Here is a 15,369-nt window from a genome sequence, read left to right on the forward strand (position 1 = left end):
CTAGAATTCTGGCCCATTCCTCCAGACAGAAATGGTGTAACTGAGTCAGGTTTGTAGGCCTCCTTGCTCGCACACACTTTTTCAGTTCTGCCCCCAAATTTTCTATTGGATTGAGGTCAGGGCTTTGTGATGGCCACTCCAATACCTTGACTTTGTTGTCCTTAAGCCATTTTGCCACAACTTTGGAAGTATGCTTGGGGTCATTGTCCATTTGGAAAACCCATTTGCGACCGAGCTTTAACTTCCTGGCTGATGTCTTGAGATGTTGCTTCAATATATTCACATAATTTACCTTCCTCATGATGCCATCTATTTTGTGAAGTGCACCAGTCCCTCCTTCAGCAAAGCACCCCCAAAACATGATGCTGCCACCACCATGCTTCATGTTTGGGATGGTGTTCCTAGGCTTGCAAGCCTCACCCTTTTTCCTCCAAACATAATAATGGTCATTACGGCCAAAAAAGTTCATTTTTTATTTAATCAGACCAGAGAAAATTTCTCCAAAAAGTAAGATCTTTGTCCCCATGTGCACTAGCAAACTGTAGTCTGGATTTTTCAAGGCGGTTTTGGAGCAGTGGCTTCTTCCTTGCTGAGCAGCCTTTCAGGTTATGTCGATATAGGACTTGTTTTACTGTGGATATAGATACTTGTCTACCTGTTTCCTCCAGCATCTTCACAAGGTCCTTTGCTGTTGTTCTAGGATTGACTGGCACTTTTCACACCAAAATACATTAATCTCTAGGAGACGGAATGCATCTCCTTCCTGAGTGGTATGATGGCTGCGTGGTCCCATGGTGTTTATACTTCCGTACTATTGTTTGTACAGATGAACGTGGTACCTTTAGGCGTTTGGAAATTGCTCCCAAGGATGAACCAGACTTGTAGAGGTCCACAATTTTTATTTTATTTTTTTCTGAGGTCTTGGCCTTGATTTATTTTGATTTTCCAATGATGTCAAGCAAAGAGGCACTGAGTTTGAAGGTAGGCCTTAAAATACATCCACAGGTACACCTCCAATTCAGTACACCTCCTATCAGAAGCTAATTGGCTAATTGTCTAAAGGCTTGACATCATTTTCTGGAATTTTCCAAGCTGCTTAAAGGTACAGTTAACATAGTGTATGTAAATTTCTGACCCACTGGAATTGTGATATAGTCAATTAAAAGTGAAACAATCTGTCTGTAAACAATTGTGTAAACAATGTCCTAAACGACTTGCCAAAACTATAGTTTGCTAATATTAAATCTGTGGAGTGATTAAAAAATTAGTTTTAATGACTTCAACTGTATTTTCAATGTTTCATTGAGCTGAACGGTGAACACCCACACATACACAAAAGTACATTTCAAACAGACTGTATTTCATTCACATCAAATTAATATGCCATTTACTCTAATATCTATGGTGAGAGAAGTGTTTAGTGCTGAAAATATTTGATGTATTTGGTTTTAACATTTATAAACTAGTTAGATGTATATGTTATAAAGTTAGAAGTGAGGTAGCTTTGTAAAGGATAACAGAGGCTGGATCTCATGAAGCATGCTGCATCTCTACAGCAGAGAAGCATTGTGTTCCAGCGTCCAATTTTATCATTGTATTATGAGCATTTTTATCTCCTGCACTCAGAATTTTTTTTTCCCATTGCAGAAAAACATGATTAATATTGTTGCCATGCAAAACAACCTTGTTGTGACACTAACATCTTCCTCCCTCATGTTTGCCATTATATCTATCAAAAAAGCTCTCTAAGTGATATCTAAGTAGGCAGCCTGATTTTATTATTGACCTCAGTTCAGATGAGGCAGAGAAATTTGAGTTTATACAGGTGCAGAACGTGGGGTGAGAATGGTTAGTTTGAAGATAAATCAAGGCCAAGTTCAAGTTTCAATGCTGATAAAAAAGAATAAAAGTATAAATTTATGAAGACCTTTCTGTTCCTTGCTGCAAAGCTATAACTTTGCTAAAAGAAAGAAGCAAAGACACAACAGGAAGTAAAAACCTTGACTTTCTGCAATCAGATAAAGAGTCAAGAGTTGTTTCAAAAATCATTTGCAGAAAATAGCATAAAAAGTGTCCATATTTCTGAGGGTAAATTGCCCTGTTTCTGAGGGTAACAGAAATTGAAATAGTTAGGATGCAGCCCATATGTTTAAGCTCTTAAGGACTATTCACACAGAACACGCTCTTGTATTCAAAAACAGCTATACATGGTGCAAAAGAATGGAACAGAATGCAAGAATCTCAAGACACATTTCTCAGTTTTACTTGTATAGTGCTTTTCACACTACATATTGGTTTAAAGCAGCTTTAGAGAAAATCATGTCTGAAAAATGTGGCGTTCACGGCATGAGACATTAAGAAAATAGCAAAATGTGATGAGATGGTCAAAGACTCTGACTGATGCATATGTACTGTACATAGACTAACAAAAAAATAACAAGGGCTGTCAATCAATTCACATTTTTAATTAAATTAATTTCATTATTTTCCAATTAATTAAAATAATTGCAATTAATCACATACAACGGTATTTGTTTGCGAAAACACCCAATTTAAAAAAGTTCTATATACAGCATAAAGATGAAATCATTAAAATTAATTTAAATAAGTATACATATAATATATATAATAAATATATTAATGAAGATAATTAAAATACATTACGTTACTGTGGCAGTCGAGTAAAGCAGTCTAATCAATGTTTTACTAATCTAGCACTTTGAGAAAAACATTCCCCAAAGACAAATTAGAAGGATTTTGAGCATTTCAGCTCTACAGTGCACATTATAGTTAAAAGATTCAAGGAATATGGTCAAATCTCGGTGCGTAAAGGGCAAGACGAAAACCACCTCTGAATGTGTGTGATCTCTGATCCCTCAGACATCACTGTCTTAAAAAACATCATTCATCTGTAATGGATATCATGAACATGGGCCTGGGATTACTTTAGTAAACCTTTGTTAATCAACACCATATGCCGCTGCATCCACAGATGCAAGTTAAGACTTTACTATGCAAAGCAGAAGCCCTACATCAACACTGTCCAGAAGCGCTGCCAACTTCTCTGGGCTTAGTCTCATCTTAGATATAAAGTAGAACAGAGGAACCATGTTTTTTGGTCCAATGAGTCCACATTTCAAATAGTTTTTGAAAAACACAGCCTTCGTGTTCTCCAGGCCAAAGAGGAAAAGGACCATCCAAGCTGTCATTAGCGTCAGGTCCAAAAGTCAGTGTCTGTATAGGCCAGAGGTGTGTCAGAGCCCATGGCATGGGTAACTCGCACATCTGTGAGGGCACCATTAAAGCAGACAGATATGTACGAATTTTGGAGCAACATATATACTGCCATCCAGCACCGTCTTTTCCAGGGACGTCACAGAATTTTCAGTAAGACAACTTCAAACCACATACTGGCTGAATAAGCAGAGAGTGCGGGTGCTAGACTGGCCTGTCTGCAGTCCTGAGCATCTTCAATTGAGAATGTGTGGTGCATTATGAAGTGCACAATACGGCAACGAAGACCCCGTACAATTGTGCAGCTGAAGACCTGCATAATGGACGAATGGGGGAAAATTCTACTTTTTAAACTTAACAAACTTGTGTCTTCAGTGCCTTAATGCTTAATAAGTGTTATGAGATGAAATGGTGTTTCACAGTGGTAAACACTCGACTGTCCCAACTTTTTGAGTGTGTTGCAATTATCTGATTTGAAATTACTGTACATTAAAAAAAAAAATTAATAAATGAAATTCACAAGGTAAAGAATATAAAATATAATTTACAAATCACTCCTTTTTTTTTTATTAGCATTTTTCATACTGTCCCAACTTTTTCGGAATTGGGGTTGTACAAGAAACCTGCTTGCCAAACTAAAATTGTACCCTGTGTAACCTCTCACTAGGGGTGGGTAAAATATTGTTTTCCAATTAATCACGATCTTCATTTAAATGATCTCGATTCTTATATCCCAAGATCGATCTGTCACTCACTGTGCAACCCTCTACTACAATGAGAGGAAACCACTCACATTTGCAACCAAATTGGGGTCTGTGAGTGGGGGGGGCACATGGGCGGGGGCAGGCTTCTGTCAGAGCACGCTGACAGAGCATGCCCCGTCTAGAGCATGTGCAAACTTCATGCAACAGCAGCTGTTGTATTAAAAAAAAAAAAAAAAAGCGTGCTGGTATGGAATTTAGTCAGTTAGTATTTATTTGTGACACAAAATAATTTTAAACTCTGTTAACCCAGTAATTCAAATATATTGCTTTGCATTGACCAGGCAACCAATTGACACCCCTGGACTAAAGTTAATTTATTTGGCAACTGGCTGGTAAATGTTTAAATTGTAAACATTGTAAATTGTGTAGTTTAGTTGTGAAGTGTTCAGCAGCGAGATCCTTTCACAGAGTGTTGAGAGTAAAAGTTGTTCCGTGTAATGTGTGTCCAAGACGAGATCCATGCAACCCATTTGTCATTGAATAATGTCTCTTTTAATACTCTTTCTGTTCTTTACAGTCTGTTGTTGATAAAAAACAACTACAAAAACACATTTAATTCTAATCATGCATCGCACAGATGAGGTAAAGCCATTCCAGTCCTCTCTAGTTAACATGCGCTCATTTAAAGGCGCAGTTTACAGAAATGCTGTTTTTTTGTTAAAGAGACACTACCGGATTTAGCAAGTGTTCAACAAATCAATGTAAATACTTGTAAATAGTACAAATTATGCAATTTAACAATAAATATGCAACAAAAATAATATATGAAATATATCTTATTTATTGATTGAATACATTTAATTGTTCATTTTTAAAAAGCCAAAATGTGACCAAAAGTATGAAAAATTATTAAAATAAGTCAAATAATTTTTTTCCTAATGTACCTAGTTAAAAGGTCCCCTGTATAATCAACAGCATTAGCTGGGAGAATTTATTTTATATGTAAGCAAAAGTGACATTATAACTTAAATAAACCCATATGAATCGATATTAAATCGAATCGAGAGCTTGTGAATCGGAATCGAATCGAAAAATCTGTATCAATACCCAGCCCTACCTTTCACCCCAAGTGTTTACATCAGTACTGTTATGGCAGCCGAAACTCATGCAAACATGCATAGCTTGACTTATTCACACGCCTTAAAAGGCCAGACACATTCTGACCTTTGTAAGGTGAAATGTCATACCCAGATAAAACTGTCCTCTCTTGCCTGGAAAGACAGTATATTTAAGAACAAATGTTGGGAGATAAATGTATGAATTGTTCACCTACTGTATCTACCTAGTCAGCTGCAGAGATTAATATCAAGTTGCAATATTATACTCAAATATTCAGCTTCAATCACATTAATAAAACACATAAAAAGGAAACCAACCAAAAAACATTCAAATTAAATAATCATTATGGCTAGTTAGGATGTTCTGGGTGATTATATAAAATTATATTACATCTGAAAGTTGCTTTTAATTTGGCTGAAGACTAAATGATCTTCTCAGACTCAAGAGAGTGAATGCTATAGGTTGATATTGGAGGAACCCGCTCAGTGTAACTAAACTAAGCTCATATTTCAAGCTCATAACCGGCATGACTGTTAACTCCTCTGATGCATGCTACACAGACAATTTCTGTAGCATGACTGACCGTGCTGCAAAAGATCAATGTAATGGTGGCCTGCTGCTGTTGCTTTTTGAGACAGACCAACATTTAACCTGTAGGCTGACATGGGTGAGGTGACACTGAATTTTAGTAGAAAATATAACACAAAAAAGCTAATAATATGTGACTCACTTTGTGGCATCTCTCAGATCGATGACGCTCCTGGCTTTACCGAGTCCATCTTTAAAGCTTGTTTTGTTGGCAACTGTTAACGTCCCATTTCTGGTGATGAAATCGGGAAAGCACCTCTGGAGAACTGACCAAAAACATTGAAAGATTTTACAAGACAACTTGGCAGCAAAAAACGGAGCAAAATTAAAATCAATCCTTTAAATGTAAAACTTTAATTCTGATGTATTTACAGTACTTTGCATTTTACATTTAAGAAGTTCAGACAGTTTTGTGTCTGTCTGCTCTTGTGTTTTTACACTCTCCAAGGCCTGAATTCCTCAGAGAAGATAAGCAGCAGCTATCTAAGGGTTTGGTTTTATTCTGTGCCTCCTTTTTAGAGACATAGAGGACACTGACTTTCTCAGCCTTGGGAGAGTTGGGATTTGTGGCATTTTCTCTCTCTAATCTCTTCTCTAATTGGGGCAGTGGTAGCTCAGCGGTTAAGGCTCTGGGTTACTGATCAGAAGGTCAAGGGTTCAAGCCCCAGCACCGCCAAGATGCCACTGTTGTGCCCTTGAGCAAGGCCCTTGACCCTATCTGCTCCAGGGGCACTGTACCATGGCTGACCCTGCACTCCAGCCTAGCTGGGATATGTGAAAAGAAGAATTTCACTGTATATGTGCAAATGTATAATGTGTGATAAATAAAGAAAATTAATTAAATTAATCTATTCCTCACAATTTTTACATCTAGGCAGATATGATGGCTCCAAACAGATCCAATGGTCTGAACCTCTGCATGGAGGAAGAGACTCGTGAGTTCCAGCCGCACAATTATCTGTTTATAACACTTATTCAGTAGAATCAATAAAATTTTAGCTCATGTGTTATCATCTGTTACCAGTAGACACATTCTGGCATAAATGTTTGGTTTTCTTTGTTCCGGCTTTAATTCACTTTTCAAACTCTTTAGATTCTCACATTTTCTTTTTTGCTCACTACCATAATTTTGGAATTTTGTCAATTTGGAAAAGTCTTTGTTCATTTGACTGCTGATATTAATTAAAACTTAATGCACTGAAATTTAGCACCTAAACTTGCAATTATATTGCAAATACGTACATAATGACAGTCATAAACATGGCTTAGGGCAAAAATGCCTTGAAAAGTGATGAATGCCTCAAATATTGAAAGAAAGTAGGGGCAAAAATCTTTTTTTTTTTTTCCTGTTATCTAACCTTTAATATATTTAATTATATTATATTCTAGGCTTATTCTAGTTTAGATCGTTTAGTTTTAACTATTTAAATAAATGAAAGGCATGCTGTGTTTTTATTAGAAAACACTAAATAATTAGAACATTTAATAGAAAACACTATTTTTCTAGGTTAGAAAAATTATACCCTCTAAAAGGTTATAAAAAAATAAAATAACAAATAAAAAAGCCCCTAAAAAAATCTATTCCAGGGGAAAATATTAATATTATTCCTTTAAAGAAGTTTTTGACCCTGATTTGTGACCCAGATCAAACAGCATTATTTTGTTTATGTATTGTCTTAAGTGTTCATATAAAAGAAAATAATAAAAAAAACTCACATGGTCTGCTTGGCACAATCATGGAGGGACAGTCTTCATCCCTTAGCACCTGAGCAACCGGCTGCCAAAGAAAAGAGAAAAGGGGGACGAAGAAATTATACAAGACTCTCCACTGCATCCTACAACATCCTGTATACTCTACAGTAACTCTCCAGTTTGTTAGCCCTGGCTCACAGAGCAATTTGTGGTTCTAAATGTGCCATTTACTGGCACATTGATGTGTGAAAATCCAGTGATTCAGCAGAATGAGACTATTGCTGGTTTGCGTTGGTACATTCACACACGATTAAACGTAGGCGCCTGCTAATGACCTACCACGAGAAAGACACCACACAGAACATGTGACGTATCTGCTTGCTAAGCATCAGACGAACTGGGATCAATACAAGTGTAACTGACTGTAGAAATGGAACTTTCAAGAACACTGAAGCTTTAAACAAGCAAGGTAATGGGTTTGATTCCCAGGGAACACACAAATGGAATAAATGCATTTTTGGAATGCACTGGAAGTTGCTTCAGATAACGCGCCTGCCAAATGCAAACGTTAATATAATGTATGTGAAGTTCTGGTTCTTACAGATATTGTCTACATGGTACCTTATCAGGATTATTAAAGCCTGGCTGGCAGAATTGCTTGTAGTATTCCCAGTAGCTCCTATTGCGTCTGTAGTTGTACTGCATGTCTATGTATGTGGCAAATCTGTCCGGGCACTTAGATACACAAAGCTGGAAAGCAGAACACAGGAAGAGTATCAATCAACTATACAAACAAAACAAAAGGAGTGAAAAATATAAAGTGTAACACCATAGAGCCAAACCAGAGAGGGTTTGCAGACACACCTGAGTTGTAGGGCACTGAAGGTTAATGAGGACTGTAGGATTGGCACATTGTAAAATATTGAAGTAAAATAATATGGCTTTATTTCTGTGGAGAGAAACAGAAGCAGGTTTTAAGTACACCAAAATATTAATTTCATAATAGTTATTCATAATATATATTCTATATATTCTATACAATTTACAGTATATTATATACAATTTATGAAATCATTAAAGTATAAAGGCTAAATAACACCACCATTTGTCTCGCTCATACTCACGCATTTGGAGAGCCCTTCTGTCCGCAGAACTCCCCATAACTGTCTGTTGGGTAGACCACTTTCCGGGGGTCCCCATGCATCCAAGCTTAAAACATAAACAACAAAAAACATATTCCATCACAAATAAATTCACCAAAAATTGCACTACAAAAAACAGTTTTAAACAGTTGTTAGCTTGGTGCTAAACAGCATTATTATTGCTCTGTAGAGAATAATTGTGACCAATGATCTAATTTTCTCTAAGTTACATTAGCTGTGTTTCTATCCAAGTTGTAAGTTTAATTTATGCGTAAAACCATAATATCACAAAAAACAATGTGCGAATAAAGAAACATTTCAATCACGTGTTCAAAAGAACAAAATCGTCACTTCAGGAGAAATTGTAGTCACAGTGACTCTTTTAATAATAAAATACTCACGGGAAGAACATGCAGGCAAAACACTTTAAAGAAATTGTCTCATGTTTGGGAGTGGCAGCGTGTCACACAGTTCTGGGAGCACTATATGTGTGCATTCTTCCATCCTTATGACTTCACTGTGTGAAATATATTTTTCAAAAGTGTCAATAAACCTGCTCTTCAGCACAGTTCACGTTTGTATTCAACTTATTTTCTCTGCAAACTTTTTGCAGGCTTTGGATTTTCAGGACAGTTATTTCAGGATGACCAATGCAATTATTGGTCTGCTGGTTAGTCCAGTTATGAACTGGACTACTATAATTCAGTCACATGACTTTTTTATGTGCATCTTGCATTCCTAATAAATTCAAATAGGAGTTTATTCTGAAATTGTGTTTCCATCAAAGTTTATGCATGTTTCTTCTTGTCGAATAAAAAATGTTTCCACCTCAAGTGAGCAAATACATTTTTGATGTGCATTTTGGAGATTTTATTTGCATCTTGGTGTATCCATCCAGCAGTTTTTATGCAATATCCCAAAATGTGCATAAAAATACGTGGATGGAACCCAGGAACTGTCACATTTGCATGTGAAAGTGAATTTCTGTGCTTTTGGGGTCACGGAATGTCACCTTAACCCTAAATTGGTCACAGATGAGTTCTCAGTAGACTTCAAAGGCAACACAGAAGCCAGTCATTAATTTAGCCAAGTCAGGATTAAACCACTAAGACATCAGAGAAGAGCTGAATGAGATCAGAAAAAAAAAAAAAGAAGAACACAGAGTGAGAAACAGAGATCCACACATTCCACAGACCCACTGCTGATCGGAAACAGTCCAGTCAACAGTCAATGCTTCCTACGTATTTATAACAATCACAGATGGTGTGTTACCAAATTAGACAGATCCTACACACAGCAAGCTGTGGATTTCCCAGAGAAGAGCCTTTCGGCTGTCTAAACCACAGGCTCCACATGTAAAACCCTCAATTATGTAACCAATCAAATGTCAGAGTGAATGAATGGGTTAGTGTGAGTAAGTATTCCCACTTTTTTGAGAATGACCTAAATGACTGTGCTCATAAAAACAGTCACTTATGGGGGGGAAGTGTAAGTGAACATAATGACTGTGCATTTGGCTACTGTTTATGACTGACACTTCCCCACTGCTTCTATTTGACTGTTTAATAGCGCCTGATTCATAAGCTACATTACGCAAGCTTCTCTGCCGAAACACACGTTAATAAGCGTAACTCACCCACTGTTCCCAGAGCGATGTAACCGAGGATGACGATGACGAAGGTCACACAGCAAAGCACGTCTGTGCAGCCCCTGCAGTGGGAAAGTGAGAAAGAGAGGGAATGAGAGTGCTGAATAAATAATCACAGTGTATTTACATTCATTATAGCACGTATTTGAAAAAGTGAATCGTATACTCTTGATTAGTCAAATGTTTTGTAACTTTTATAGCCAGCAAGAACCCTCAATCAATGAAAAAACGTATACAATGTATAAAGTAAAAAATAAAAATAAAATAAAAACACAGAGGAAAATTCTATTACAGGTATCTAAATGCACATACACTATCAGTCAAAAGTTCGGGTATGAATGAAAGGGATAGTTCATCCAAAAATGAAAATTAATTTACTCACCCTCATGCCATCCCAGATGTGTATGACTGTCTTTTTGCTGAACACAAAGATTTTTTAAAAATATCTCAGATCTGTTGGTCAATTCAATACAAGTAAATGGTGGCCAGAACTTTGAAGCTCCAAAAAGCAGATGTGGATGAGAAACACATACATTTTTAAGTTCTTATTTACTATAAATTATCCTCCCTGCCCAGTAGATGGTGATATACATGAAAAATGTGAGTCGCCAAAAACAAAAGAAGAAGAATGTGAAAGTCAAACTGGTGATTTATAGTAAATAACTGACTGAAATATTGATGTGTTTCTCACCCACACCATAATATTGCTTCTGAAGATATGGATTTAACCACTGGAATGATATGGATTACTTTTATGCTGCCTTTGTATGCTTTTTGGACCTTCAAAGTTCTGGCCACAATTTACTTGCATTGTATGGACCCACAGAATTGAGATATTCTTCTAAAAATCTTCATTTGTGTTCTGCAGAAGAAAGAAAGACATACATATCTGGGATGGCATGAGGGTGAGTAAATTAGATAATTTTTATTTTTTGGTTGGTTGTGAATGCACAACGTGTGCAGAGCTATAGACAAAGACTGGCTAAAAAGCTAAAATATAAGATTATTTATATTTATTGAACAATATTTGGTCACTACTGTACATCATTTTCATACTTATATTTGTTTGTTTTTTTTTTATATTTTTTTTTACATTTTACTTTTCTTCCAATTTGGAATGCCCAATTCCCACTACTTAGTATGTCCTCGTGATGGTGAAACTTCATTCTTCAGGTCATGTATTTGTATGTAATTCTGAGAGGACAGGAGAGTTAAGGAGGTAAAGGCTTTTTATTTCACAACAGATCTGATGTAATCTCTAGGAGGAGTTCGTTGAAGTACGAGGCCTGGAAATGGCAAAAACTGAGCAAAAATTTAAGAGAAAAATAAAAATAGCTGACTTCCTGTAGGGTTTAGGATATGGCTCTAAGAGACTTTTTTGTACGTGTCGACATGTTACATATGCCTACCAATTTTCTTACATGTAGGTGAAACATGGCGTGAGGGCTGCTTCATTGAAATTTTGTAGGTGGCGCTATCGAGCCATTTTGAACACTTCATTCTAAAACCTGTATCAGATGTAAATTTTCGCCACTTCTGAGGTGTGTGCAAAGTTTCATGATCTTTCAAGCATTTTTTGGCCTCAAAAATATGATTCGTTTCACATCGAACTTTGTCAGGCCACCACGGACACGCCCTTCAACGAAAACTCAAAAGCTTTGCAATTTAACATCACCAAGGCCATTGGATTAGACTGACCAAATATGATGTTGATCTGATTAAATCTCTGAGGAGGAGTTTGTTAAAGTACAAGACCTGGAATTAGGTGGCGCTATGACTATAACTGAATATTGGCACATAGATGTGTTCAGGCCGGGACTATTATCAAACATACCGGACATTGTATATATGAGTGTGGCAGGGTGGAGGGCGGGGCCGGGTCGTGATTCTACACACCCGGCTCCTAATCAGGCTGATTAGCCCAAGAGGGATAAAGGCTGACTGGAGACGGCAGTGCAACAGAGAGAGAGAGAGATATGGACAGCTGTCCGACACCTGTGTGTGTTTGTCTTTTTGGTTCAGTTTATAATTAAACTATTATATATATTATCAAGCCGGTTCTCGCCTCCTCCTTTCCATTGATGTGTTACAATGAGTTATAACAACTTCCTGTTTCATGGCGAAACATCAAACATTGTCAGACCGTCACGGCCGGGACAGTGAAAACTCAAAAGCTTCACAATTTAGCATTGCCAAGGCCTTTAGATTAGACTGACCGAATATGATGTCGATCCGATGAAATCTCTAGGAGGAGTTCATTAAAGTACGAGGCCTGGAAATGGCAAAAACTGAGCAAAAATTGGAGAGAAAAATCAAAATGGTTGACTTTCTGTTGCGTTTAGGGCATGGGTCCAAGATACTTATTTGTAGGTCTTGGTATGTTACACATATGTACCGAGTTTCATACATGTAGGTGAAATGCAGTGTGAGGCACACAATGTTGAAATTTTGTAGGTGGCGCTATCGAGCCATTTTGCCACACCTCATTCTGAAACCCATATCAGATGTAAATTTTCGCCACTTCTGACATGTGTTCTGACATGAGTTTTCGAGTACGTTTAGGCCCTCAAAAATGTGATTCACTTTGGAAAAGAATACAGAACAATAATAATAATAATAATAATAATAATAATAATAATTAAAGCTGCAAGCAGCGATGAACGGGCCCTCGCACCCTGGTGCACGTTGCCAGGGGAACGGCATTACATTTTTGTAGCACTTTTTAGCACTTTTTATGTTATAATATATTTCATTCTTCAGGTCATGTATTTCTATGTAATTTTGAGAGGACAGGAGAGTTAAGGAGGTAAAGGCTTTTTATTTGACAACAAATTTTATCAAAGATACAAAAATAACATCAGAATAATGATACGGACATATAGCCTGACAGAATCTTTATATCACAGCAGATACTTAAACAAGACAATGCGTTTTTCTCAGGCAGTTTAGTAGGCCCACAGCTGCGTCTGACTGGAAAGTTAATTTTTCCTGAGGTAAGACACTTATTACTTCACAACAAATATGACTTTTATAACTATACATCAAAACATGTCACTTCCTGTTGCCAGTAGGTGGTGCTACGACTTTAACTGAATATTGGCATGTAGGTGTATTCAGGCCGGGACTATTATCAAACATGTGAAGCTTGGGGCAGATTGGACATTGTATGTTTGAGTTACAACAACTTCCTCTTTCATGGCGAAACATCGAAATATGCCAGGCTGCCACGGACACGCCGTTCAAAGAAAACTCAAAAGCTTCGCAATTTAGCATCGCAAAGGCCTTTAGATTAGACTGACCGAATATGATGTTGATCTGATGTAATCTCTAGGAGGAGTTCGTTAAAGTACAAGTCCTGGATATGGCAAAAACTAAGCAAAAATTGAAGAGAAAAATCACGACTTCCTGTTGGGTTTAGGATATGGCTAATGTTACATATGCCTACCGATTTTCTCACGTGTAGGTGAAACATGGCGTGAGGGCTGCTTTGTTGAAATTTTGTAGGTGCCGCTATCAAGCCATTTTGCCACAATTAATTCTAAAACCAGTATCAAATGTACATTTTCCCCACTTTTGAGATGTGTGCAAAGTTTCATGAGTTTGAGCATGTTTAGGCCTCAAAAACTTGACTCGTTTCATATCGAAATTTGTCAGGCCTCCACGGACACGCCCTTCAACGAAAACTCAAAAGCTTTGCAATTTAACATCACCAAGGCCTTTAGATTAAGACTGACTAAATATAATGTTGATCTGATTAAATCTCTGGGAGGAGTTTGTTAAAGTACAAGACCTGGAATTGGCTGTTGCCAGTAGGTGGCACTATGACTATAACTGAATATTGGCACATGGATGTATTCAGGCCGGGACTATTATCAAACATGTAAAGTTTGGGGCAGATTGGACATTGTATGTATGATTTACAACAACTTCCTGTTTCATGGAGAAAACACTGAACTTTGTCAGACCGTCACGGCCTCGCCATACAGTTAAAATTTAAAAGCTTCACAATTTAGCATCGCTAAGGCCTTTAGATTAGAATAACCAAATAGATGTGATGAACCAGTAGATCTGATGAAATCTCTAGGAGGAGGAAATAGCAAAAACTGAGCAAAAATTGAAGAGAAAAATCAAAATGGCTGACTTCCTGTTGAGTGTAGGGCATGGGTCCAAGAGACTTTTTTGTAGGTATTGGCATGTTACACATGTGTACCGATTTTCGTACGTGTAGGTGAAACGTAGCGTAAAGTGCACATCGTTGAATGTTTGTAGGTGGCGCTATCAAGCCATTTTGCCACACCTAATTCTGAAACCCACATTAGATGTAAATTTTCGCCACTTCTGATGCGTGTGCAAAGTTTCATGAGTTTGAGTATGTTTAGACCCTCAAAAATGCGATTCATTTGGGAAAAAAATTATAAACCCCTAGAAGAACAATAGGGTCCTCGCACCATCGATGCTCAGGCCCTAATAATGAACAGAGCAGATACAATAGGGTCCTCGCACCTCGGTGCTCGGGCCCTAATAAACGGAGCAGATGCAATAGGGTCCTCGCACCTCGGTGCTCGGGCCCTAATAAAGAATGAGTACGTGTGTCCAAACTTATAGCGTTGAGGTCACAACTGGTCAACTCACATAGAATATGTGGCAAGAATTACTCTGTCCTAAATCCATTTAAATTGAAAAGGCTAAATCAGAGGTACCTAGTAGCTGGTATGCCTTCTCCACTGTATTATGTACAGATCTGTGCACACTCAAAAATATGGTCTTTCCCTGAACAACTTGCATAGTGTACGAATAGGGAAACATATGCAAATTGGGATACCTGCAGAAAGTGCTGTAGGTATTTAACTTCATCTTCAGGGTCAGTTAGAGGACCAAAACAGAAAGTTCCCTTCTAAATAAGAACAGTCCCTGTCACAAACTACCTCTGGGGCCTATCATCTGATCTATCTTTTATCTTCTGTATCTGAGCACTCTCTCGCTTTCCATTTCTACTGCTTTTTTATCAGATCACAGCTTTCTTCCTGCATGAGCTGTCAATCAATTTCCTCATGGTTCTCTTTCAAAATCACCTTTAGTCCTCTACACCTGCACTCCACAGAGCAGTTTGTAAAATTTCCCAAAGTGAGTTCAAGACTTACATTCTCAAGGCCTCTGGCTCTTTAAACTTTAATATTTTCCACTTTCATCCCAAGGGATACAGCTGAGCTGAAAATGGAAGCAGGTGATTTGAGGGGCACTC

At 37.5% G+C, this 15,369-nt stretch overlaps 1 protein-coding gene across 5 annotated transcripts in view; it reads right to left on the reverse strand.

Annotated features, from left to right (window-relative positions):
• The window catches only part of LOC127424356 (choline transporter-like protein 5-B), a 50,060-nt gene that overhangs the window by 12,994 nt on the left and 21,697 nt on the right, over window positions 1–15,369 (reverse strand). For all 5 annotated transcript variants that reach the window (XM_051669446.1, XM_051669442.1, XM_051669445.1 and 2 more), the window contains 6 exons: window positions 10,116–10,189; window positions 8,462–8,546; window positions 8,202–8,286; window positions 7,959–8,087; window positions 7,362–7,422; window positions 5,788–5,911 (listed from right to left, as the gene is read on the reverse strand). In XM_051669446.1, coding sequence (XP_051525406.1) covers window positions 5,788–5,911; window positions 7,362–7,422; window positions 7,959–8,087; window positions 8,202–8,286; window positions 8,462–8,546; window positions 10,116–10,189 — 558 coding nt within the window. The remainder of the gene's footprint in view (window positions 1–5,787; window positions 5,912–7,361; window positions 7,423–7,958; window positions 8,088–8,201; window positions 8,287–8,461; window positions 8,547–10,115; window positions 10,190–15,369) is intronic.

This window comes from Myxocyprinus asiaticus, chromosome 33 (genome assembly GCF_019703515.2).
Source record: "Myxocyprinus asiaticus isolate MX2 ecotype Aquarium Trade chromosome 33, UBuf_Myxa_2, whole genome shotgun sequence".
Taxonomy (NCBI): Eukaryota; Metazoa; Chordata; class Actinopteri; order Cypriniformes; family Catostomidae; genus Myxocyprinus; species Myxocyprinus asiaticus.